The sequence below is a fragment of the Eublepharis macularius genome, chromosome 16 (genome assembly GCF_028583425.1).
Source record: "Eublepharis macularius isolate TG4126 chromosome 16, MPM_Emac_v1.0, whole genome shotgun sequence".
Classification (NCBI taxonomy): Eukaryota; Metazoa; Chordata; class Lepidosauria; order Squamata; family Eublepharidae; genus Eublepharis; species Eublepharis macularius.
Window position 1 is genome coordinate 16,277,206 of NC_072805.1, and position 26,772 is coordinate 16,303,977.

At 47.0% G+C, this 26,772-nt stretch overlaps 2 protein-coding genes across 2 annotated transcripts in view; one reads left to right on the forward strand and one right to left on the reverse strand.

The window, feature by feature from the left end:
• The window catches only part of FHOD1 (formin homology 2 domain containing 1), a 274,420-nt gene that overhangs the window by 15,385 nt on the left and 232,263 nt on the right, over positions 1-26,772 (reverse strand). The gene's annotated exons all lie outside the window — the stretch shown is intronic.
• On the forward strand, positions 9,360-21,070 carry AGRP (agouti related neuropeptide). The gene is made up of 3 exons (XM_055000394.1): positions 9,360-9,525; positions 12,756-12,832; positions 20,879-21,070. Exons 1-3 carry the CDS (start codon positions 9,360-9,362, stop codon positions 21,068-21,070), a joined length of 435 nt encoding a protein of 144 aa, XP_054856369.1.

Below are 26,772 nucleotides of genomic sequence, written 5' to 3' on the forward strand. Positions count from 1 at the left end.
TGCCTGCTCTCCCGCCCTGCGCTGCCACCACCACCGCCAACATACGCCCCCTGCCGGGCACAGCAGCCGCGGGCCAGGCGTGGCAGGTGTCTGGGACAGCGTGCGGAACAACGGAGTGGGAGGGCTGGGACAACGCACGTACACCTCCCCAGCCACCCACTGCGCCCGACTGGCAGCGTGGGCAGCCTCCGTGTGCCGTCCCAGCCACCTGCCGCACCAATGGGGCCAGCTTGCTGTGTGATGACGTCACACGCAGTGATGTCATCATGCAGTCCGGGGCGCACGCGCACTCTGTGCGCACACGTAGGGGCAGCCTTGGGTGCCAGAAACCCTGGCACTGCCCCTGGTCACAGCTCTCTGGAGCTCTCTCAACCCAACCCACCTCACAGGGTGATTGTTGTGGGGATAGTAATAGCATACTTTGTAAACCGCTCTGAGTGGGCATTAAGTTGTCCTGAAGGGCGGTATATAAATTGAATGTTGTTGTTGTTTGTTTGTTGGCAACTCTAATTGCAATGTTACATATCATGAGAATGGGGAAAATCTGTGATTAGGGGCAGCCAGGACCATGCTGCCCTGTTGATTTTCTGCCCCCTGCCTCCCCTCCATCCCAGATTCAGAAAAACAAGCTTTGTTGACCACATCAGAGCTATTTGAGGGCCCATCTCTTCTTGGAAATGGCTGCTCAGAACGGAAGAGAGCTTTCATTTTGCGTTTTAGTTAAGGTTTGGAGCAGAACATATGCTGGACGTGGTTGCCACAGATTAAAAAGCTTTCAGAGCACATTGGGGGTGGAGGACAGACGCAGCTTCCTTCGTTATGAAGTTAATAACTTCCCAGAACCCCCTGTTTCCTTCAGCCGTGTTTCCACAGCTGCTCAAAACAACTACTCTCAGGGACAGCTGGCCCAAGATATCTCGGTCCCCGAAGGAACAAAGATCCAAACGTGCCCTTTCTGCATGCAACTCTATTAATTGAATTAATCAGGGGCTGTCTTTTTATGCAGCTCCCATTCAGGCTTCCTCTGGCCACATGAGTATTGACAGAGCTATGGGTGAGCCACAATGCCGCCCCCCGCCCCCCCAGCCACACAGCACCACAGGATGTCAGAGGGTGACTCTTTTATAGAGAGGAAGATGATAAATAGAACAAGGGAAACCACTAAGACTGAAAATGCGACCAAGTACTTGTCTTCTGGTTCTGTTGTCATTATGGCGATGGGCGTGTCAGGAAGGGCATATCTCTCGGTTCGAATTGACTGGTATGTGTGTATGCATTTGTGGCTTTTTTGGGGTGAGTCACCTGGTTGAAGTTGCTCGCAAGCATGTTCCACAGCAGCAGTGTAACTAGGGTGGGAAGGCAGAGAACTTTTTTAAAAAAAAGTTATATAGTGACAACGATTAAAATCATGTTGAGATGTGCAATTTTTAAAAAATTTTGGTTTGGAATAAACACATTTTCAGTGGTCAATGAAAAAGCCGTATACCGACTTTGTTTAATTGTAAAGAGCCCAGTAGCACCTTTAAGAATAACCAACTTTATTGTAGCATAAGCTTTCAAGAACAACAGCTCTCTTTGTCAGATGCATCTGACAAAGGCATGTTTTTGCCAGGGTAAAGCTACAATTCTAGTAAGGACTGTTGAGGATGGATAAATGGGTATAGCATTAGGTAGTAATGCTGTAGTGGGAAAAAAGTAGTTCCTCCACCCGTTTTTCCATTTATGGGACAAGAACATCGCTTGTTACCCCGCTGGGAGAGTAGAACATACCCGTCAGCGACAGGAGGATTTCCTCCACACACCGAGGTTTTCCTCTCCAGTCTCCACCCCATCAAACCAGCTCCTAAAACTTGCCAGCTCCCAAGTTTTGGAGACGTTTGTGGTCTTCTGGGAGTGATCTGAATTCCAAGCGCTGGGAATGGCATAGGGAACAAAGCTACTCATTAGAAAGAGAGACCGAGGCAGGAGATCCTAGAGAGGCATCTGGCCACCCAGCTCTCCTGATTCTGACTGAAGCTTAACTGGAACTCTAGGGGGGCCTTGACGGTCCCATCAGCCCCAGCCTCCCAGGGGCACTGCTGGTTACACATTTCCCTCTGGGTGTACAGGAATCTCCCTTTCTGGAACAAACTTGCTCTCCAAATTTCTATTATGAACTAAAAGATACCAGATAGGACCACAAGAACAAGCAAGTGTGTGCACCTTTCTCCAGAAAACAATGACCAAATGTCCTTGACCTGGTATTCCAGGTTATATCCTGCAGAACTCCTTCCTCTCTCCAAGCTCCATCCTCCCCAGGCTCCACCCCCAAATTTCCAGGAATTTCTCAACCCAGAGTTGGCATCCCTACTTCTCACCCTCCTACAAGGACTGTCTCTCTGTCTGAGATCACGATGTCTTGCTTGAATGAAAGACGTGCATCTGTTGTTTCTTAAGAAACATCTTGCTTTTGAAAGGAAGCCGATTCTTCCACACTTCTATCAGAATTTCCCTTTGCTGAGAAAAAAGATCCTGGTTTGGAAGGAAGGGTGCTGGAATGTCCCACAGAGAACTAAGTACTCACTCAGCTCACAGAGCATGTTCTGTCCCCTTGTACATCAACAGCCTTTGTTGATGGGACTGGGCAGCGTTCTGGCTATTTTAGGCCCCTTTCTTCCTGGAAATGGCAGTGCAGGCTAGCAGAGAGATTTTCATTTAGCACTTTAATGAATGTTAGGGAAGACGTGTAAAGCCAACGTTGCTTCTGCAGATTGAAAAGCTTTCAGGGCAGGTTGGGACTGCTTCGCTCATTATGGGACTAATCTCTTCCCAGAATCCTCTTCTGCCTACTGCACAAACAGGCACTAATGAGTTTCGGAAAGAAAACGGCTGGGGCTCAGCTACAGCTGCAGAGACACAGGGAGTGAAGGGCTTCCGCCGGTCTGAGAGGTTCCTGGGATGGAAGAGAAGGCCCTTGCAAACATCTCTCAGCTGTAGCGTTTCCCAAAAATTTCACCCAAACTATTTTTCTCGACAGCTTCTGGTACCCAAATTTCTGCTTTACCAAAACCTGAACTCAGAACTTTCCCACATGGGTTATTTTCCCTGGGTTCAATGCTGTGGGAAAGCAGACTCCACTCACACCTCAGCAGACACCACAGCTCCCATATTTTCCCTAGAGTTTCTTTGAAATTGCTCAAACCTGCGTAGCAGCTCAGTGTACCAGGTCTCCCATTATACCCTCTGCTGCCAGCCTCCAGGGTTGCTAGGTGTCTGGTTTTCACCTGGACAGTCTGGTATTTTGTTGGACTACTTGGAGGAAATGTACTCAAAATACTAGACGCCTGGGGGAGGGAGGAGAAGAGGAGGAAGGAGAAGACAAAGAAGGGAAGGGAGTGGTGCAGCGCAGAGGAATCTGGGCCACTCGTCACCATGAAACAGGTGGGAGTGGACTTGGCCCGGGGCTGTCTGCTCACAGACTAGGCCCACAGCACCCCCACCTCTCTGCTCCCCATCAAGCAGCATAGAGGAAGCTGGCCCTCTCAATGCTGCCCTATGCAGAACTGGCACAAAAATGGGGGTGCCACCATGGTTGTGCTGTTACATCACTTCCAGTCACATGTCTCGAGGCGATTCTTTACGTTGCCTAGCCACCACCGCTACCCCTTCTGAAGGAAATTGTCACTGTGTGGAACAGCCTCCTGTGTCGAGACTTTCTCCCTATTGCCCAGGTTCTGCTACCCAAGATGTCTTGTTCCTGGTAGCTCTCGTTTTGGTCTGGAGGAAGGCAAAACAGCTGCAAAAGAGGCAAAATTAAAAAGCAGGGCTTGCTTGGAAAGCAGATAGCCTGCCTGAACTCCACTGCCTTTCTTTTTAGAAATTAAGCCCTTTTCTTGCTGGCAGGCTGGAAGTGTGGTCCAATTTTTGTTTTTCATCGTCTTTTGAAACTGATGGTGTCACTCCCGTTTCCATCATTAAATCTGATGCTGGTACCCGTCGGTGTTCACAGTCCTTACTGGCTCCTCCTATTCCAAATATTCTGAACAACTTTCTAGGGACCCTCATGCAACATGTGTTTGTGTATGTGTGTGTTAAATTTTTACAAAAATTGATCGTATGGATGAAGGAATCAAACCATGAAGCTCTTTACATGAGTGCCAAACTCAAATTTTATTGGGGAAATTCCAGCTCATCTCACGTTTAACATGTGATCTAAATGCATGATTATACAATATGGGCAGTTCTCAGGTTGCTCCTGGAACATGGAATGTCAAGAAGAGTGGAAGAAAGTTAAAGAAGGAAGGAAGAAGGAATTAGAATGCTAAAGTCTATAACAGAATCCTGAAGGGGGAGATTTAAGGGCCTCAGTGGACATGGTCTGAATCACACTGTGAGTATTGAGCTTCTGACTACACATATTTAGGGGTAACACTAGCGGGAAGAAAAAGCTCTTAAGCACAACCATCTTTGTTGCAAGTTCTACTTGACAACAATGACTGGAAGATATCCCTGTCAGTTTCATCACCAGTCTTTGCACCCTCTAGAACTAGACAATGAGCACCCAGAAAAGCTAAAATTAAGGAAACATTAGGGTTTTTGACCAGCTTTTGTTATAATAATATCAGTAACAAATAGGTCTGTTTTTTGTTCACTCATAAGGAATTGCACATCCTTACTTGAATCTCGGATGTGCAGTTGGTCTGATATTGTCAAATATTGGACGCTAAGCAGGATTGGTACTTGGATGGGAGGCTACAAAAAAACCCTGGGGTTGTTATGCAGAGGAAGTCAATGGCAAACTGTTCCCTGTTTGCATTGAAAACCTCTTGAAGGGCTTCTGTAGGTCAGTTCAACTTTATGGTGCGCATATACATACATTCTTAAATTTCTGCTGCATTAGCCAATCTGCCTAGATAGTCAATGAGACTGGAAGTTAATTTAGGGGTGCCGAGAATAATAATGTATGCAGGGCCATAGGAAAATAGCCAGGAATGCTTCAAGATTGACTAGGGCACTTCACATCCTGGAGCTGCTTAAATACCAACCGTTCACACCTTCGTTGCTCAATGACATTGATAAAACCACCTTGACTTGAAAATCCGGCCTTTATTCTTTCACTTTTCCCTTATCTTCATGCTTTCCATGTTCTCCTTCCTATGTTGGTTTCCTATCCTATTGCTCCATGTTTTGATGAACAGCCAAGAAGGGTGTGCTTTATCCAAAACGGCAGAGCACCAAAGAATCTTTTGTTATTTTCATTTGATGGTCTCATGGGTAACCCTAACTGGATGTGCTCTTTCAGAACAATCCAGCTTGACCAGGGGTGGGGGGCATTCAGGGATGAATGACTTCTCTGGGTTGCTCCAATGAAATGTCTGAGTGCTATCCAGCCAGGAGGAGTGGGGAGGTAATCAGTCTTTGCAGGAAAAATGGACCAAGCGCTACTGACATGGAAGCCAATCTATCATTCAGAGAGCAGTCATGTGGTCCAGGCACTTAATTAGGAGCGTTTATTATAAATCTGTGGCCAACATGCAGCTCAGAGCAGAGCCACGGCATTTTGTCAGAGCAAGAAACAAGAAGTCCAGGTATGGTACATTTCCATCATCCATGCGAATGACTTTGTAACGTGGCATGCAACAAATTCCATGGAGTTAGGGTTGCCAACCCTAGGTAGGGAAATTCCTGGAGATCTGGGAGTGGAGTTTGGGGAGGGGGTGAACCACAGTGGGCTATAATGCCACAGAATCCAACCATCCAAAGCAGCCATTTCCTCCAGGGGGACGGATCCCTGAAGCCTGGAGCTCAGTCGTAATTCCAGAATTCCCTTTGTGGAGTAGGATCCCATAGCTCAGTGGGTGCATGGAACGGTTCCAGTTCACACTCTAACATCTCCAGTTAAAGGGAGCGCAATCAGAGCAAATGTAGGCTAAAAAAATTCCCTGGTGGTTAATATGGCATGTGCATGTGTTCCCATTTGAAGCATGCAAGGCCCCTGCGTGGTTCCCAGATACAATACTGTGCGCATGTAACATTTTCAAGAGGAGCTATGGGAAGGGAGTCATTTGTGATGTGATGCTTAGAGCAGGCACAAGCAACTTTTTTGGATCTTCCTAGAGTTGCTGTTTTAATTCGTTGCTGTTGTTGGGAGCGCCCAACTCTCTTCTTTTCGTACCTGTGCCTGTAGGGCCGGCTGCTGATGCTACCTCTTGGGCAGCCCATGTTGGGCCAGTTCCTAAAGAATCACGCCCAAGTATGACGCTGTCGCTGGCATCACCTGGGGACGTGGACACATGAACGCGCATTCCCCCAGCTTCCTTTCCAGGTTCCCACCAATAGCGGGCAACCTCTGAGTGGCCAGCCGCCTCCTGCTGATCACCAGCCATCAGCAGGCAGAGGATCGAGTCTCTGGGAGACTTCTCACTGTTGGTGGGAACTTGGCGGGACCCCCACCAGGGCAGTGTCTACCTGTGAAGATGTCAGTGTGCTGGCAAACCAAATGGCGGCCAGGGGGAGGGAGACAAGGGTTGTACCTGGCCAGACATACTCAGAGCAAGCCCTGCCAGGCTCTCAAGGATGTTACTGGTGGCTGTGCAAGTCTAGCAGGCAATGCCAGGCAAAAGACTGGTGGCGCCTTAAAAGACTGACATTTATTTCAACATGAGCTTTTGTATCTCAGAGCTCATTTTTCCAGAGGTGTGAAGAGAAAATTGTTTTGGGAATTCTTAAATGGGAAATTAGTAAGCCATGCCTATTCCTTTTTCCGGTTTCCTAGCAGTGCTGCCCGTGCCTCGGTGGCTTGAGTGGAGATCTGGCCCCGGGTGCAAGCAAAATAGTCAGGTGTGCTGCTCATGTGTGCCTAACTTGGGTTGTACCAGGATCTGGGACTGGGTCCAAGTCTCCACTCTGCCATGAAGCTCACGAGGTGTCCTTGGGCATTACACACTCCTAGCATAGCCTACCCCATAGGGTTGTTGTGGAAATAAAATGGGAGAAGGAAGAACAATGCACAGCTCCCTGTGTTCCTTGGAAAAGGAGGAAGGAAGACGAGGACAGGATAACATGCTAGATAGAAGATAATTTCAGGTGGGTTCTGTGTTGGTCTATAGTAGAAGAGCACCTTAAAGACCAACTAGATTTACAGGGTATAAGCTAGATGGAAGCATAGTGTTTTGCTGTTTGATCAGTTTGGAGACCTCTAGTGGATCGAGTGTTGGGCACAGAAGGGAAACTCCGGAGTTGAACATTTCACTCAGTCGTGACATTTATTCTTCTTCCATTCTCTCTCTTGGCTTAACCTACCTCACAGGGCCATTGAAAGGATAAAATGGAATAACTGTTTCTGCATTAACACCTTGGAATATGACACAAAAGGGAACGGGGGGATGAGCATCCCCCCCGCTTTGTTTGCGGTGAGGTTTTGAAATGTGTATTATGTAGAGAGCCCTTTCTGCTACAAAAACGCGAGGCCCTAAAACATACTACTGTATAAGCACTCAGTCTTCTAAAGAGAAGATTTACTAGGTAGACAAAAGATTGGCAAAATAGGCAAAATATTGATTTATATATCCTGCACTCCCAGAGAGGGATAAAGAAATAAAGGGGAACCCCACAAACTCTTGTAGTCTGCAGTTCAAGATGGGTCCTAGAAGGCATTTCTGAAGTTGGAGGCTGGAGCAAGAGAATAATTCTGGCTTTTGCCTTGCATGGCTCACCACAAGACACAGTGGGCCATAGATCAGAGAGACCTGAGTTCCAATCCTACTCCCTCCCTGACAGCATGAGAGTCAAGCTGTGCACCGATGGGAGTGGGGGGGAACTCCTTTTTGCCATTTCCTCTGGAGAAGAAAAAGAACGAATTCACATGGTCCTTGTATTTGACACTGCACTTTTTCTAGCAACTGTTTCTCCTGCCCTAGTGGGCTCACCCAGCCCAGGAGATACGGATTTAAGGCAGAAGAATTGAGGTTATGGTTCAGCTGACCTGTGTGTTGACAGAAAACTTGTTTGTCGTCCCAAAAGAATGTTCTTTTGTCTAAAGTACTGCTCCAAACAGCTTTGCTAGATCTTGCATATGTAGGCTAGAAGGGAAAGAGTCACAGATGTGTGCGATGTGAGAGAATCCCAAACAGGAAACAGGAACAACAGGGCAAATCCAGTCCAGGCGAACACAAGCCCGACCTGGTCTGTATCACCTGTAGCTCTTGTCCCATTTGAGCCAAGGACCCTACAAACCTCTCCCCACTAGAGACAGAGCGCTGCCTACTTAATCTAGCTTTGAATGGTTCAATTGCTCTGCAAGAGAACCTTGGAATTGGCATTTTTAATTCCTCTCCCTAACAAGGCACTGTCTGCTTTGCCTTTTGAGAAGAAGCCTTTCCTAAGCACTGGTTTGGATCCAGCCAGCTTTTTCACTCAATCTCATCAGATTTCCCTCCTTACTGCAGCCTCATGCGGCTTTTGTCCACGCAGGTCCCATAATTCCCAGCATAGCCTTTTTGGGGTGGCCAAAGGGGACTCGTTTCATTTTCTGCCTGTAGATAGATCCGTTGGATATAACCCTTGGCTTGTGCACACGTTCTCCCACAATCTTTTGAGTTAGACAGCTGCAGCTCGGGTCTACCGAGTATCGCTTCAGATATCAGCTAGGAGATAATTTTTATTGCTCCCTCATGTAAAAAGGCCCCGCAAATACAAAAGGAGCTCTCCCAGGAGAAAGCGTTCCAGCCTAGCCCTTTACTGCCTGTGCTAATTTGCCACCTGCATGAATATTAACGTTGGGAAACTTTGAAACAGGTCACCCCCTCCTGCAGCAGCCGGGAGTCCTGCAGCAGTCAAAAACAGTTCTGTTCACCTTTGGTAATGGCGTCCTACTTCAGCCGCACGTCCAAATCAAGTTAGGGAGACGTATATCCATCTTGGGCATGGTGCATGAATATGATGTGAAAGCATGTGCATGGACATGGAATTATTTGCATGAGCACGAAGACCCCAGCTTGTGCATAGCCTGTCATTTCACATCTTGCCGCTTACAAGGTCCATTTCGAACTGTTCATTAGAATGTAATAGGACAGTTCAAGAAGATGCTTTGTTTTGAAATCAGCTCACGGTGCAGGTTGTTATATACTAACACAGCCACAGCTTTTACCAAAGTCAATGATCTCAATCGGGGTGTTCAGGCAGCAAAAGCTGGTTTGTGCGCACAGGAACATCGCAATCTCCCACATTTTCGTCTCTGAAACAGTGGAGAAAATAGCATAGGTGTGCCCTCTATGAATTAGCTCGCGTGAACCCACCTTATCCCAAGTTTAGGGGGCTTCCTGCTTTGTTACACTCTCTAATCCCAGCACCCTCACCCGGTCCTGTGCAGGTGAACCAGGATGCTGGGGCTGCTCTTGCTGTCTTTAGGACTCCTGCAGGGAATCCAGGCTGTCTTTGCCTCTAGCTCCAGCCACAACCGTCTTGATGAGGTGGGGTCCCTTCTGGAAGAAGCAGGAAGGGTCAGCTACCCGAGCCTTCTGCAGCTCGTCAAAGAGGCACCCCCAGGTCAGTTTCCCAACACTGCCCCCGTCTGCTTGCGCCGCATGCCTGCAATTGCCATAGATCCACTATTGCCGACAACAATCCTCTTCTCTCCCCCCCCCGCCCCCGTGGAACTATTGGCGCGAAGTGTGACTTGCATGGTTAGTTCTTGGATGGGAGATCACCAAGGAAGTCCAGGGTTGTAATACAGAGGCAGGCAAGGGCAAACCACCTCTCTTAACCTCTTGCCTTGAAAACACACTGCCGTAGCGTTTTCACTGTTCTATAAAAGTACATATATTCAACGTACTATTCATGATTTACTAGATACTGGATCCAGCGATCTTGTCATGATGAAGTTTCACAGGGCCCATTTTAATCAATGAAAACAAAGGCGATAGCAAGGTATTCCGCCCCCGTCATCTACATATCCTGGCGGGATCTGAGGATGACGAGTTGGCGGAGGACAAGGCATGTGCACCTGGGGTCTTTTCACATTTGTCCTCTGGTTCAGCACAAGTGTCCACTCATTCATATCAAAGCAAAGATGCAGAACATGCGAAGGACACTTGCAGAGCCCAGGCACACAGCTTCAGTTGGAAACTTTAACAATTTTTTCTTGATATGCGTATGTGTATATGTATATATATGTGTGCGTGTGTGTAGACCCAGAGGAGTTAGCCATGTTAGTCTGTAGTCACAAAATAGTAAAGACTCCAGTAGCACCTTTAAGACTAACCAACTTTATTGTAGCATAAGCTTTCGAGAGCCACAGTTCTCTTTGTCAGATGCATCTGAGGAACAGACCTGTGGCTCTCGGAAGCTTATGCTACAATAAAGGTCTTAAAGTGGCTACGGGACTCTTTACTCTGTGTGTGTGTGTGTGTGTGTGTGTGTGTGTGTGTGTGTGTGTGTGAGAGAGAGAGAGAGAGAGAGAGAGAGAGAGAGAGAGAGAGAGAGAGAGAGAGAGAGAGAGAGAGTCTTCAGTGAACAGAAGCGAGAGGTGATTTTTCCTGACTCCCTCCTCCCACTGCAGAATTCTGACTCCTTCCCAAGCTGTTTTCTGGGGGGAGTTCCCCCAGAAGCAGCATTTCAGAGGGCATTTGGGGCTGCAAAAGGAAGGGAAGTCCTATTTTGCAGGCCCAAGTTCCTTCAGTGGGCAGAAATCTCCCGTGGATCCAAGCCAGAGTATTTTTGCTGTTCATTTAAAGAGGTTGACATTGACTTTTTGTTTAAAACCGTCAAGCACTGTTCCTGTAAGAATTCTGCGGAAGCTGCATTTGTCCTTCAGTACGATAAGAACATAAAAATATCTCTGCTGGACCAGCATCTGGTTTCCCATAACAGTCAGCTAGACGCCCCTTGAAAGCCCATAAGCAGGACGTGAAGGAAGCATTCAACATGCATGTTTTGGAAATTCGGTCATAGTGCTTTAATTTCTGAATATGTTGCATAGACAGTAAATGTTTTTTAAAAAGATTATTTTATCATTTCTACCCCTTCCCCCTGCTCCCAAGAATGGGGATTCATGAGAAACTACACCAGCTAGTTCTGAGAATGAGGCTGTTTGGATGAAAGGAAGTGTTATCTGACTGCTGTCGATTTTAAAAAATCATTCAAAATTGTGGCTCAAATTCAGCCTGGACTTTATCTCTCCCTCTTTCCTGCAAATTCTTCCCAGGAGATAACAAATAGAGTTGTTACATTTTGCCTTTGGGTGGGTGGGATGCGTAAATGGCTGACTGAGCGTCAATCATTTTACTGTTTTCCAATCATTTTACTCTTTTTGCCAGATGGAACTTTGTCTCCCACAATTTGGGCTTGCCACACTGTATGTACCTCCCCTATTTTATCGTACTTCTTTTGTTTCTATTATTGTCGATTCTCCAGAGCTGATTCTGTATCGAAATAAATTTTGACTGAGTGACAGCCTGGACCCAAATTATTTGAAGATGTGCCTCCACTCCGTGCGTTAAAGGCAGCAGCTGATGCTCCACGGAGGGTGTTCTCAGGCTCTGAAGTATAGTAAAAGGCTACCAAGTTTAGACCCAGCCCTACAGCCGCTGCTCTCCCTGTGAAATATTTACAATGGGAAATAGGTCTGGCACACACCCCTTTCCTTTCGGAAATGTGACCAGGATTTCTATTCTATTCAAGGAGGCTTCTTGGCTGCCACAGAATTACTTCTATGAACGGTAGATATGATCTGCATAGATGAGGTCTTAGCATCCTATGATGGAAGATTCAATCATTTATTTTTATATTGATTTGGGGGGTCTTTAATGCTTTCTGTGGGTTGCTATAAGATTGTGTCCAGTTGAGTTGGCAGAGCATTATATTTTACTTATAAGCTGGGGTCATTTCGTAGAAAAAGAGCTGGAGGAACTCATTAGCATAAGCCACACCCCTTGCCATCACCAGAAGTTTGTTATTAGCATAACTGATTTGGATATGTCACACCCCCTGACATCACCTGTCCTGGCTGTTTTGGACCCAATCCTGGCCATTCAGGGCCGAAATTGGGCTCAAAATGGCAAAAAGGGGCCCTAAATGACCGAAAGTGGCCATTTTGGGCCTGGTTCTGGACCGAAACGGCCCAGATCAGGTCAGTGCTGAGCAGGGGAGGCTTCCCCCTGCTCGGCACCAATCTGATCCAGGCTGTTTCGGCCCCAATCCAGGCCGAAACGGCCCCCGAATGGCCGAAAGTCAGGTGGGTGGGGGCCACCTGACATATGACCTCTTTGGAGAACTGCTGGAACTGCGTTCCTGCGCGTTCCCCCTCGAAATGAGCCCTGCTTATAAATATCTGTTTCCTATTCCTGAGGGACAAGTTCCAGAGGCAGCATTGACCTGGCAGGCATCCTTCAGAACAGAGAACTGAAATATTTGCTTTTTAAAAAAGTATACAAGAGGAATACAGATGGTATACCTATGAGGAAGCCGATCTGGTTAATTTAACCTACATCAGGATTTTCTGCCAACTCACAGTCATTCCAGCCATTGGGAAGCTATTTCCTCACCGTTATCCTACCCTACCCCCAGAGGAACGATTTCTGTTGTCATAGGCTACAGCTTCAGTCTGTTAAGGCAAACAGTGATGGGAAACCCAACCCACAGCAAAAAATGCATGCACCCAGAAACCAAAAAAGGGCCTCTGATATTCTAATAGCACCTCCAAAAGAAAAGAACGATCTTACCTTGCTTTGCTCTCTCTCGCTCTTTTTCCATTTGTAAAGCTTCACTTTCTTTGACAGATTTTGAACAGCTGGCCCTGCAGATGCCCATAGCCCAAGATGATCTGGTGCCGGAAGCCAGCATGATAGATGCACAGGTAAATTGAAAAATCTTTCCCAGCCCTGCGAGGCCACTGAACTATGCCCACTACCACGTGAACACGAAGTTGGAAAGGACTGCTAAGATATTTACTCCAATGCTTCTGCACAGCAGGGCTGCTTGCACTGCACCACACACAGGTCAGCTCACACAGTTCAGACTGCACTTCATCTGGGGCCGTTTTCACACGACTATCCTGCTTCCGTAACGTTGCGAAACATCGCACGAAAAACGCGGAAGATAGCGTCTTCTCCCGAGAGTTTTGCGCGACGTCGCAAAACTGAGAGCCAGTTTGGTGTAGTGGTTAAGAGCACGGGACTCTAATCTGGAGAGCCGGGTTTGATTCCCCACTCCTCCACTTGAAGCCAGCTGGGTGACCTTGGGCGAGTCACAGTTCTCTTGAGCTCTCTTAGCCCCACCCACCTCACAGGGTGATTGTTGTGGGGTAATAATAACACTTTGTAAACCGCTCTGAGTGGGCATTAAGTTGTCCTGAAGGGCGGTATATAAATCGAATGTTATTATTATTATTATCTTCCACGTTTTTCGCGTGATGTTTCGCAACGTTACGGAAGCAGGTTAGTCGTGTGAAAACAGCCAGGGTCAGATCACAGGCTGTAGTGGTACCGGTGGGGCAGGTAAGTCTAGTTAGCCCAAGAAAATTAGGTGGTTTTCAAAATCTTCCCCTTGCAGCATATGAATTAAATGGAGCTTCTGCAAACCTCATTGAAACGGACAGGAGCTGGACAAGAACTGACCAGAGGGCAGGGACTTCCAAGTCTTCGCTTTTTCCTTTTGTATACAGGGAGAACCGTCACCCAACAAACCATTTTCTAAAGAAATCAATACCATGGTCAAGATGCCTGAGAAACAGCTTTATTTCTAGATAGGTGTTTGCACCATATTTCACCCACTGAAACAGCTTGCTTTTCTGCAGCTCTACAGCCCCAGTTTAACGCAATGTGATGTTCGCACTCAGATGCATCTCAGACAGCTACTCCCTGCATGGGGTCAAAAAGTGTTGGAATAGATTGTCTTTGAACTGGTCAGCAGCACTTGAACATTCTTTTTAAGGCTAGCTTCATGACCACCTTAACGTTGTCTTGCGAATCAAATGCTAGGTCAGGTTGCCTGCTCTTTTAAAGAACGTTTCAAGGCAGCATATCTTTGTTAATATCCATTGGTCGAGAGTGACATGCCAGCCCTGGTAGCTTCAGTTTTTCCTTGGCTGCCTCCAGCTCCGAGAGGATGTCAGCCAAGTCCCATAGCTTACAAGGATCATTGATGCTTATCTTGGGAAACTTCCTCAGCCGCAGCATGAGCGAGACTTCAATTTTTGACGATCCCCTGTAGTGTTTGTCGAATAGTTCCCAAACTGCAGTAAGGGCTGTCCCAGGATCTGCAACGTTCGTGGCATCCATGCATTTTGCCTGGGCTGCAAAACCGTGTCCCAACCATGCGATCATGAGGGTAAGTTCTTCATAAGCTTGTAGCCTCATGTCCCTGATGGCTCCCTGGAATACCACCTTCCAGATCAAGTAGTCCTCTGGGCGGTTCAAAAACTTCTGGACACCTCTTTCCGCCAGATCTTGTATGGACCAACTAGCAGTCACACTGCCTCTGGAACCGCAGGCAGGGTAGGCCGTGGTGGTGCCGGGAGTGATGAGGCAGGAGCTGCAGAAACTGCAGGGGGAGCAGGTGAACTGCAAACAGGGGCAGTAGCCATGGGTAACTCCCAAGAGGCGCCGTTGGTGTGTGCACTGGCACACGAGCTGCAGCGATTGGCTGGAACGCTGTAGGTACAACCCAACTTGGGGCAAGCGTGTGGGCGAGCTCCATCGATCTTGGCTGATATCCTGTGCTCTAGCTGTCCAGAGGCTTCTGCCGTTTGATTTGAAGATGGCGCCTCTGGTTTGAATGCTGGTGCAACAGGGTCGAGGAGCTGAAGCAACTCCAATTTCTGGTTGATCTTGTCCATGGCGAGGTTGTGGATGGAGGCCCTCTGCTGCTCCACATAGGGCAATACTCATTGGGATGTGTCTTGTGCCTCCAGCTCTGGCAGGCTAGTTTGAGTTCGGATCCCAGAGCCTGTCTGTAAAGAAAAAGATGCCATCACGTCTATAATGTATATGGTTTAACATTCTGGTCCAGGTTGTAAGTCAGTGCAGGCTCAGCTTCGGCCTGCTCCAAGGAAGAAAGTTTTTATCTATCTGTCTAGAGCTCTCAGCTCTATAATAAGATGTTCAATGGTTTCAATTTTATCAAGTGGGCCTCTGCATGTTCTATTGGCATATGGTACTTTCTTGTATCTACCCTCCAAAACTGCCAAGGGAAGGGCATTCATTCTTGCCAGTGTAAAAGCTATCTAAGCTTTAGTTCTGTCAGATGATAAAAAAAAATTGCATTGGGAGGGCAATACCTAAGTAAAGAGTCGAACATACCCTCCGTGCCCTAACAGATGTCCTAGCAATGTCCAACTTCCTGACATGTTTTTTAGATCTTTGGTCTCTGTAGTCTTCTTGACCATATTTTTTGTTATTACTAGGCATTTCATTTTCTTTCTCAACAGCTGATCCCTTTGACTATTATATTTATCTGCCGGAATGAGTCCAAGTAGAGTGGGCCCTCCTCAGATTTTAAAATCTTTACTTTAAAAAGAAATGCGTTTATCCATGCCTTAGCTTCCGTCGGTATTTTGCCCAATTCAGCTCTCAGAGCTATTCCTGGAACACACCTGGGAGTAGCCAATAAGCGTCGGAAACAATCGTACTGGATGTAATCCATTCTCTCAGAAGCGGCCTGGATCCAGATTTCTGCACCATACAAAAGGCATTAGATACCTTTAAGGCCGAGGGGACAAATTCACCTCCCGCTGTATAAAAATATCTTACAATTGTCCTCCCTACTCTCAAGGCAGTATTCCTTGTCAAGAAGACCCAATGTGTTTTCTATGCAAGGGATGCCTCAAAATGGATTCCCAAGTATTTAAATTGGTTAACCTGTTCCATAGATTGGCCTGCTATATCCCATCTGAAGTCCCCCCACCCCACTTTTCCTTTTCCTTGGATGACCTTGGATTTCACTACATTAATAGACAAGCCTTCATGGGGACAGTAACTTGATTTTTTTAATCAATTTGCGGAGTCCCACAACTGGACATTATTACTCAGCGCTGGATCTAGTGTTCCCGGTGCCCAGGACAAGCGAAGCTTGGGTGCCCTTGCATGTGTGCACAGTGCATGCACATGCTCCTGGCGATGCGTGATGATGTTACTTTGTGACGTCGTCACGCAAAGCAGCAGCAGCGTGGGTGGCTGGGAGGCCGCCTGCACCACTCGCTTGCCTGGCTGAGGGGGCAGCCAGCTTGCTGCACGCTCCCTGTCCTGCGGGGCAGGCGAATGACAGGGGTGGCCTCCCAGCCCTCCATGCCACTTGCTTGCCCAGCAGGACAGGGAGCGTGCGGCAAACTGGCCACCCCCTCAGCCAGGAAGACGAATGGCGCAGAAGGTTGGGAGGCCACTCGCACCATTTGCTTGCCCTGCAGGACAGGGAGCGCACGGCAAGCTGGCTGCCCCCTCAGCCGGGAAGGCGAGTGGTGCGAGTGACCTCCCAGCTCTCCAAGCCATTCACCTGCCCGGCTGAGGGGGCGGCCAGCTTGCTGTGCGCTCCCTGTGTCCTGCTGGGCAAGCGAATGGCACAGGTAGCCACTCAGCTGCCTGCACTGCTGCCGGCGTGCTCCCAGTGGCTGGCAGCTGTGCCCGGCACTCCCTCTTTGGCGGCACCAGGGGCAGACTACCCCCCTGCCCCCTTCAATCTGGCCCTGTTATTACTGCATCGACAGCATACAAAAGGATTGGAATTTCACACTTAGCAAGATACAGAAGATGGCAAGCATTCCTCAGGAGACAGGATCTAAGAGCAGAACCACAAGTGACAAAAGGCACAGGTTGGACACTTGTCAGCCTCCCTCAAGTTTTGATGGGAAATGTAGGCGTCCTGGTCTTGCAGCTTCGCTCTCCGCCTGCTGTCCAATGGACTTTTCAACTGTCACTTGTCCAACATTCCGCCAAGCTGCCTACATTTCCCATCAAAACTTGAGGGAAGCTGACAAGTGTCCAATCTGTGCCTTTTGTCACTTGTGGTTCTGCTCTCAGATCATTTATATATGTTAAACAGCAGAAGTGTAAGAATACATCTCTGCTTTGTGCCTTTATCTAAAGTAAATGGCTCAGATAGCAGTCCTGAATCTCCACATCTAACCTGGGCAGTAGGATAATTGTATAGTTGTATTAGGTAAAGAAAACACAATTCAATGCCATACTTCTTCAGCTTTCCCCATAAACGGGGCCTGGAGATTGTGTCAAATGCCGATTTAAGATCCATGAAGGCAGTTGCCAGCACGCCTTCTCCAGAACTCGTATATTTGTCTACCAAATACCAGACTATGTGGCGATGATTGATGGTACTTGCTCCTTTCCTAAAACCAGCCTGTTCATATCCCAGAATATTATTTCCTTCAACCCAGCATCTAATCTTTTCAAAAAGCATTGCAGCATAAGAGTTTTCCTATAGTGGATAATAGACTTATTGGATGATAATTCGCTGGGTTCATTGGATCCTCCTTTTTATAGATCGGGATGGTTATCATGCTGCAGCAGACGTCAGGCATATTTCCTGTCTTATTTATATCAGTAAAAACTGAAGCCAAAATCTGCGCCCACCGATCTGGGTCAATTTGAAATAATTCCATTGGTATGAGCTCAGGGTCAGGTGCTTTTCCTTTGTTTGCTTCTTGATAAAAATCCTGACCTCACTGGCCATTACTGAGGGCCATTCTTTCGTGCCTGGTGGCAGCTTCGGTCTGCCATCCAGCATATCTATATTTCTACTTGCAAAAATAAAAGTAAAAAAAGATTCCCAAACCTCTGCAGAAATGTGGTAAGGTGCTGGGAACCTTGTGTTTAACCCTTTTGCTATTAAAGTCCAGAACATTTTTTTCATTTTTTGATTTTACAGCCCACAGTAAACAGTCCCATTCACTTTTCTGGGCCTTAAACTTCTTAAATTTCAATACTTTTCACTGAAATACCCTGCAGCCAAAATCATGTGCCAGGAATAGCTCAGTTAAGGCCAGGAAATAATAAAATAGAGATAAAACCGTGGAGCTAAAACCAGATTACGTGTCTGCTGTGGCTGCCATCTTCCCGCTGCAATCAACTTCAAAATACATGTGACCTCTTTGGGAAACTGCTCGAACCGTGTTCCTGCGCCTTCCCCCTCGAAATGAGCCCTGGTTTCGATATTATGTTTACTGGCTAACATTACTTTCTGTTACAGAGTCTGCTTTAAATTCTTTAAAAAATTATTTTCGTCTGCAATTACAATGGGCCAAGCTACAAGTGACAAATGACACTTGAACGGCAAGTGTATTTCTCCCTGTTCACTTGCCCTCCACTCAATCCACTTGCCAGGCAAGTGTCTTTCGTCATGTGTAGCTTGGCCCTAAGTATGCCCACTAGATGGTGCTGCACGCTTGTGAGTCTCCTAAAAATCTTCTAATGAACTGATGAATAGCGGAGCGCTTCTCTAGTAAGGAGGGGGCTGCTTGCTTTGACCTCCAGGTCCAGCTGTCTCGTGCTGACGGGCTCTCTGGCAGTAGCGGATTCCCTTCTACGCTGAGGTCTTGCTTCCAGTGTATTTCATGCAGTTGCAAAGGGTTGAGCTGAGGAGACACAAGCACTGGGGGAGAGGCTTGCGGCATAGCATGGACAGCAACCGCGTTAGCAATTCAATGAGCTGGGAAGGCCGGCAGCATTTGCACCTTGCACCGCAAAGGAGCCTGGCCAGAGCGCGGAGGGGCGTTTGCAGAGGAAGGAGATTCTCCGGGAGGGAAGCTCCATTCCTTTTCATTTTTTCATGCACATGCAATGAGAAGCTGGGAGCACGCACAGACACACCTCTTTTTTTCACTTTTTCCGGCTCCAAGGCTGGCTGGAACTGAATCCCATTGCTAGAGCGTGATCAAGGCCAGTCTGCTGGGCTCAAATCATGTTTATTTGGCTCATCCATTCAAAAGAATCTTTAACTCATGATTTACCTGCACAACGAGGGAGAAAGTCCATCCTTAGTGATAAGAGTCCATTTGCATGGCTTTGGTGAAAAAGAGATAAAGTTGTGCGCCTCCTTGCTGCCAGGGATTTCAAAACAAAGGATCGTAAAAGTTTGGCGGGCTTGATAGCGCACAAAAGGGAACTTCTGTATAACCAATAAGGAAGGCTATCTTAGAGCCAAACTACAAGTAACACCTTACACAGGTTGGACACTTGTCAGCTTCCCTCAAGTTTTGATGGGAAATGTAGGCGCCCTGGTTTTACAGCTTGGCTCTCCATTACAGATGCAAGACCAGGATGCCTACATTTCCCATCAAAACTTGAGGGAAGCCGACTAGTGTCCAACCTGTGTAAGACGTCACTTGTAGTTTGGCTCTCAGAACATCTGCCCTAAAGGGCTATCAAACTACAAGTCTCATCATGCATTATTTTAAAGATAAAGGACCTATTTTCTTGCACTAATACAAACTGCCTGCTATGCTTCCACAACACATTCTGCTGTGGCAGCACATAGGCATTTCTTTACAAAATTTATATTTATTTATGTCATTTATAGTCCGTCTTTCTCACTGAGACTCAAGGCAGATTACATAATGTGAGATCAGTACAATCAGGAGCAAGGACATTTCCATACAGTATCAAGGACATGTCCATAAACAATGTCATAGGGTAGATGAATACAAGTTTACAGAGACAGAGCATTACAAGGATCCAATACAGGGTCAAAGGATTGCTGAAACAGAACATAATCCATTCTAGGATTATAGATGCAGAGGAGTTAGCCATGTTAGTCTGTAGCAGCAAAATCAAAAAGAGTCCAGTAGCACCTTTAAGACTAACCAACTTTATTGTAGCATAAGCTTTCGAGAATCACAGTTCTCTTCGTCAGATGCATTCTAGGATTGACATTAGACAACATGAAGCACAAGCAGTATATACGAGTACACAGGGTTTTTTTTTCTGGGAAAAGAGGTGGCGGAACTCTCAAGAGGGAAATAGGGAAGAAACACACGGGATTCTTTGAAATAATATTATTTTCAAGCACTATTGCTGAGTATTTTCAAGAGGTGCCGGAACTCCGTTCCACTGCGTTCCTGCTGAAAAAAAGCCCTGCGAGTACATATTCAAAGCAACAGATAATATGCAAAGCAACATAATGGTGAAGCCCATGGTTCCCAACTCACTGGCGAAACATCCGAGACCCCCTCCCTGCAATATCGCCCTCCTGAGTAAAAAAGCCTTTTTGAATAATTGTTTTGCATTGTTTGTAGAAAGCCAAGAGCGTGGGAGCTCTCCTGACCACAGGCAGGCTGTTCCATAAAGTAGGAGTCACCACAGAGAAGGCTGCAGTTGATTTTGCCCATGTGTAGGCTGACACCTGCAAGAGAACCTTTTGGTCTAAACAGAGCAATCTAAGGTGGGCACAAACTTGCAGAAGCCAGTGTGGTGTAGTGCTTAGAATGCTGGACTGGGATCTGGGAGATCCAGGTTGGAATTCCCACTCTGCCATGAAAACTCAATGGATGATCACAGGCCAGTCACGTACTCTGAGTCCAACCTACCTCAAAGGGTCGTTGTGAGGATAAAATGGAAGAGAGGACAACAATGTAAGCTGCTGTGGCCCCCACTGGGGAGAAAGGCAGGGTATAAACAAAGATTAAAGAAATATTAAAATAAAATTGGTTTTATATGTTGTCGAAGGCTTTCATGGCCGGAGAACGATGGTTGTTGTGGATTTTCCGGGCTGTATTGCCGGCAATACAGCCCGGAAAATCCACAACAACCAAAATTGGTTTTGTTGCATTGGGGAAGCAGGGCTTGTTCCAAGACATTAAACGTTTATGTTTGTTTTCAGAAGGTGCTTTCAAACTGCCCCAACAGCCCCCTTTAAAAGGTTACGTCTTTCCCATCCCTTCCTGTCGCTCTCCTTGCAGATGTTGTCATCCGCCTTACAAGCGCAGGGACGGGAGGAGCGTTCCCCGAGGAGATGCGTCCGCTTGCAGGAATCCTGCCTGGGCCACAAACTCCCTTGCTGTGATCCGTGCGCCACCTGCTACTGCCGTTTTTTCAACGCCAATTGCTTTTGCAAGAAATTCAGCAACACTTTTCCATGTGGCAAGAACTAGCCTGAGATCCGGAAAAAAATTCTCTTGCCCTTATTTGCAAGCTGGGCTTTCTTATACTCCTTTCACTGTTCCAATAAATACCCCAAGTAAAGGAGAAAAGTCTTAAGCGTTTCCTTTCGAATCAAAGCAGACCACTTTGCAGCCTTCATTTAGACAGGCAGTTACTTGGAGTTGTTCTAGCACATTGGAGTTCTTAAGGCTGTGAAAAAGAATTAACTAGATTATGGAGTGCAGACTACCTCAAGGGCTCTGGGTGGGCTCCATATAGCTTATTCAGTCTGGAATAGAGAGCAGTAAGTTACTACAAGGACATGATATAATCAAGAAGTCCACTGCCAAATCTGGCCCTCGTGGTTCATAGAATCCCTGATGGCCGTGAAGCAGCTGCAGATCAGGAGAGACAAATCACAAAGACAGCAAAGACCACCATTCTGAACAGAGGAGCAAAGGACATCATATAATCCTCACAAGGAAGGGGGGGGGGATTTCAGTGGCACAGTTCATTCCTAGTGAGTGTGCACACACAGACACACGCACACCCAACCAATGCAAGTGCACAACAGGTAACTGGGGAGGGAAGGATAAAGGTAGGGATAAACCCAGCACAACGGGGCTGCCCTCTCCTTAATAAAATGGAGACACTACAGTGATGAATGGAACACATACAGGATAGGAAGAGTTAGGCAATGGCTTGATCGATTTCATTCCGGCATAATGCTGTGCCAACTACAATTCCCTCTTCTATTAGTGGTACAGGGGCACTCTTCCTTTACAGCCAACTACCTAAAGTTTACATTCCAGATGGCAGCAAGAAGCCATCGTGCAAAACTTCTGTTGGGACAATTCAGAACTGCATGTTTGAAGCTGTCTCTAATATTTTTAACTCCATCTTAGAACGGCATCTGAAAGCCTGATGTATCCTATTATATAAAATGCTAAGCGTATTCATGACAACTCACTCACTTCCTACCCTGGTGCGCCAGGGTACGCCAGATGAGGCAGCCAGACCTCCAGAGAGCGCATCACAGTGGGACGCCCAGGCCAGGATCAGGTGCGGAGCAGATGGCAATGCCCGACCCTCGCCTTCACCCAGCTGGGATCAGGGGTAATGCCCACCCACCCCCTGCCTTCACCTAGCTGGGATCAGGAGCGGAGCCGGTGGCAATGCCCGACCCTCACCTTCACCCAGCTGGGATCCAAAAGTAAAGAGGCTTTCCCCACAAGTAAATGCCAAACAACAAGAAACCCACACCAGGGAAAGATTAAGTGAATAATATTTCTTCAATGTACTTAATAAAAATATTTCTCAATTGCTATTCTTGATACAAAAGTAATGATCAACTCTCAATACAATATTTTCAAAAGACTTATTGTAATACACCCTTCACGGTGATATTCAGTGTCCCAGAGTCCAGAGGGGTGCACTTTGTAAGCCCCCCAGAGTCTTTAATGATGATTCTCCGTGTTGCAGACAGAAATCCATCTGTCTCCCCAATGCAATTAGATTGATATCTTTTTTGTAGTTGTAGTTTCTTCTTTTTCAGGTTGGTGGAGCAGTGAAGCTGGAAGGGGCCCCGAAGGGACACTGAATATCACCTTGAAGGGGCGGGGGGACCCCTTCGGGGCCCCTTCCAGCTTCGCTAAAAGATATCCTTTCTATCGTCTGGGATCCAGATGCAGCATGTGGTATTAATTAAGGCACAAGTTTCCCCTTTTGATGCTAGACTGAAGTCCAGCGCTAACTGGTTTTGCAGGGCCACCTGTTGCATTTGGCTCTGTTCCTTGGCTATTGCTTTTAGGTCTGCAGCTGTTTTGTTTGCTACTATTTCGACCACTGCCTGCAATCTCCAAACCGCCTCAATGAGGCCTCGGAAAAGTCCAAATTGAGTGTGTGTGTGTGTGTGGGGGGGGGGGTATTGCTGAACAAGCTTCTGCGCCGTCTCCGCATCCCGGTAATTATGAATATGGGGTTGCTCACTTAGTGATGTGATCACAAATGGGGGGGGGGGGGCAGCACCAAGGCAAGGTAGCAAATTCCTGTCCCATTTGCAGGTAGGGTTACATATCCAATAGTGCCCTGCTAGGGAAGGTGATGAGCTAGTAGAACTATTGGCCCCCACCTACTGGGCCGAATAGTAACCCATTCCGAAGGTGTCCGGGCTGACCTGGGAGATTGTCTCAGCCAGATAATAACAGGTCCAGGTGGGATTTCCTGGGGAGCAGTCAACATTTGAGGAATCCGTCCCTGAGGTGGTTTCATTTTTATGTGACTACCAGGACTCGGAAGTTTATGGCAGGGTCCCACAACACCCCCTATCTCCACATACGGGAGCCATTTGGGAATGTATCAAACCTGCCATTTTCCAAAAAGGTACATTTGCACACGGACCACCCTAATCTCCTGTTGGTAGTTGAAGAGGAGTTCTTCCATAGGCACCATTACCCTGGTGTCTGTACGACCTGGAGAAATCCCAGGTCCCAGTATCCTGCCTGTTGCTAAGTTCTGTTCTGGGTGGTGGTGTCATTTAGCCATGGTCTCAGTGCGGCGGCCATTGTGGAGGCATTAAGTGGCTTAACTACCAATAAGTCTACCTTGACTAAAATCTGTGCTGAGACTGCCCTTAAGTGGCTGGAGGCACTCCCCCTAGCGCTAACTCGAATTCGAGTGGGAGTTGGGGGAAATTGGGACTATCCCCATTTGAGATCCTGTATTAAGAGCCAGTTTGGTGTAGTGGTTAAGAGCAGCAGGACTCTAATCTGGAGAACCGGGTTTGATTCCCCACTCCTCCCCTTGAAGCCAGCTGGGTGACCTTGGGCAAGTCACAGCTCTCTGGAGCTCTCTCAGCCCCACTCACCTCACAGGGTGTTTGTTGTGGGGATAATAATGGCATACTTTGTAAACCCCTCTGAGTGGCCATTAAGTTGTCCTGAAGGGCGGTCTGTGGCAATGGACATGATATGGGTCTGTATGGTGAGTACTGGGTGACCCCATGTAAACATTTACAGGATCCACGAGGATCCATGTTTCAGAAGTAAGTTTTTGCGCTGTGAAGTGCCACCAAGTGGTGGGCTCATGATGTTTGGGGTGGAATCTGTGGCAATGGACATGATATGGATCTGTATGGTGAGTTTTAAGTGATCCCATGAAAAAATCCAGCGGATCCATGCTTTTGTATTACGTTTATGTGCCATGGCGTTGCCACGAAGCGGTGCGTGCATGATTTCTTGGGTGCAGTCTGTGGTAACAGACATGGTATGGGATTGCATGGTGGATTTTGGGTGGCCCCATGTAAAAATCAAGAGGATCCATGCTTTTAAAGCATGTTTTTGCACCATGCCAGTGCCACGAAGAGGTGGGCACATTTTTTTGGTGCAGCCTGTGGCAATAGACATGATATGGGATTGTACGGTGGATTTTGGGTTGCCCTGTGTAAAAGTCAAGAGGATCCATGAGGATCTGTGCTTTTGAAGCATGTTATTCAAATGCAGCATTGGCTACACTTCTACCTCTTGTCTCTGTCAGAAGTTTGCCACATTCCAAAGGCCATCCCAACAACAAAAAAGGCTTATCTCTCAAGTCTGTTGCAAAGGTACCCAAGGAATTTCAGGGAAAGGCATAAACACTCTCATTAGAGTCAAAGAAGAATCCCAGTATTTGGACAGTGTAAAAATGTAAAGAACGCCACAGATCATTTCAATTGCTCCTCGAGACATTTTCAGGGGCGCATCCAGGCAGCAGCCTCAGAGCATCCCATGCTCCGCACAACTGGAGCAACACAACCAAAAGGGTTCTCTACACCATCACCCTCCTCCAAGTTGTATTTGTCCATCATTAGGGCACAATCCTGCCTGCCAAGAGACCAGTATAGGTCTCCCCACCATGCACTGGCCAGGAGCTGCAGCAGGACTAGTTGTTCAGACCTCTACATGAGAATCTCTGTGCCCGGCTCTATTTGTTTATTTGGATATTAATATGCTGCCTTTCTCCCCAATGGAAACCCAAAGTGGCTTACATCATTCTCCTTGATTTTATCCTCACAACAACCCTGTGAGGTAGGTTAGGCAGACAGCACAGTGGCTGGTCCCAGAAACTTCCATGGCCCAGTGGGGATTCAGACCTGGGTCTCCCAGATTCTAGACTGACACCCTAACCGCTACACCACTAGGATTGCTAATTGCCTGGTGAAAAATGCCCTGTTGCTTTAATAGAGGTTTAATAAATGGAAATGGGCATGTGATGTTTTTCTTGTAATGGAAGTAAATAACATAACCTGTTAAATAATGTCACATTAAGCCTCTATTAAAGGGACAGGATGTTTTTCTCCGGGCAGCCCTACTAACACCATAATATCCTTACAACAATCCTGTGAGGTGGGTTAGGATGTGAGACAGTGATTGACCTAAGATCCCATTTACCCCTTTCTTCCTCCTTCAAGTAAGGGACCATGGAATTTATTGCCAAGCATAAGCAGCATGGGGATTGTATGGTGGATTTTGGGTGGCCCCATGTAAAAATCCAGAGGATCCATGAGCATCCATGCTTTTAAAGCATATTTTTGCACTGTGGCAGTGCCACGAAGTGGTGGGTTGCCTGATTTTTGGGGGGGCCATTATGACATATGGGATTGTATGGTGGATTTTGGGTGGCCCCATATAAAAATCAAACAAATCCATGAGGATTCGTGCTTTTTACACATTTTTTTTGGCCATGGATCGGTGGGTGCGTGATTGTGTCATTGCTGCCTGTAAACTAGAGCACGAACTATAATATGATGGCCTTTTTGTTTTGTTTCAATATAAACATCATATGAATTCATGAAGATCCGCTTAAAATCATCTGGATCTGACTTTTACCCACTCCCGGATAATAACACTAACTTGTTCACCACTCTGGGTGAGGCACTAATCTGTATAGGAGAGCGGTATATAAGTGCAGTTATTATTATCACCTGCTCCCTTTTGCAATAGAGGGACAGTGGCCATCGGCAGCAGAATTTGCAAGAAGGGCATGTCTGAGGGCTTGTGGGAGGCAGAAAAGAAAATCCTTTCATTTTTCACACCCACTGGTTCTTTCTACCCTTGCCCACTGTTGCACAAAGGTGCCCTTCATTTCCACCCAATCCAGGAACAAAGAGAGGAGACAAACAAAGGCTTTGGAAAAGTGTATTGCAATAGGGAACACTGCTCAAAGCAAGCCTCTAAGTGTTCCACCGAACAAAGGAATACATGCTCTCTTATACTACCGTTTACATCATTAAAGCATCACTCACTCTTTGTTTAGCTATTGGCCTTCTCATACACCTGGCCACCTAAGTACCAACTGATTGGTTTTCATCCACTGCTCATACTAATTCTCGTGAGACTTCTACAAGCATTGTGTGGCATATCACATTGCTACACTGCATTTTTGCCTTTATATGGTTATTGCAGACCCCTTGCTTGGACACCATGAGCTACATGTTAGCACAGTCATGTAACTTTACAAGAGGGGAGAGGGTGTATGTGCCCATATTACCTTTTGAGAGGAATCATCTTTGGAATGCTCTTTGTCTCCGTTTCTCAATATGTGCCTTCTCTCTGTTGCAGCCATGGCAAGATGATATTACCTGACTTGAATAAAACTCGTATGCTCAGATACCAAACACGCTGGCAAAAAATCTGACAGAAGCTGGTTGGATATCTATTTGGAACCTTTCCCCATT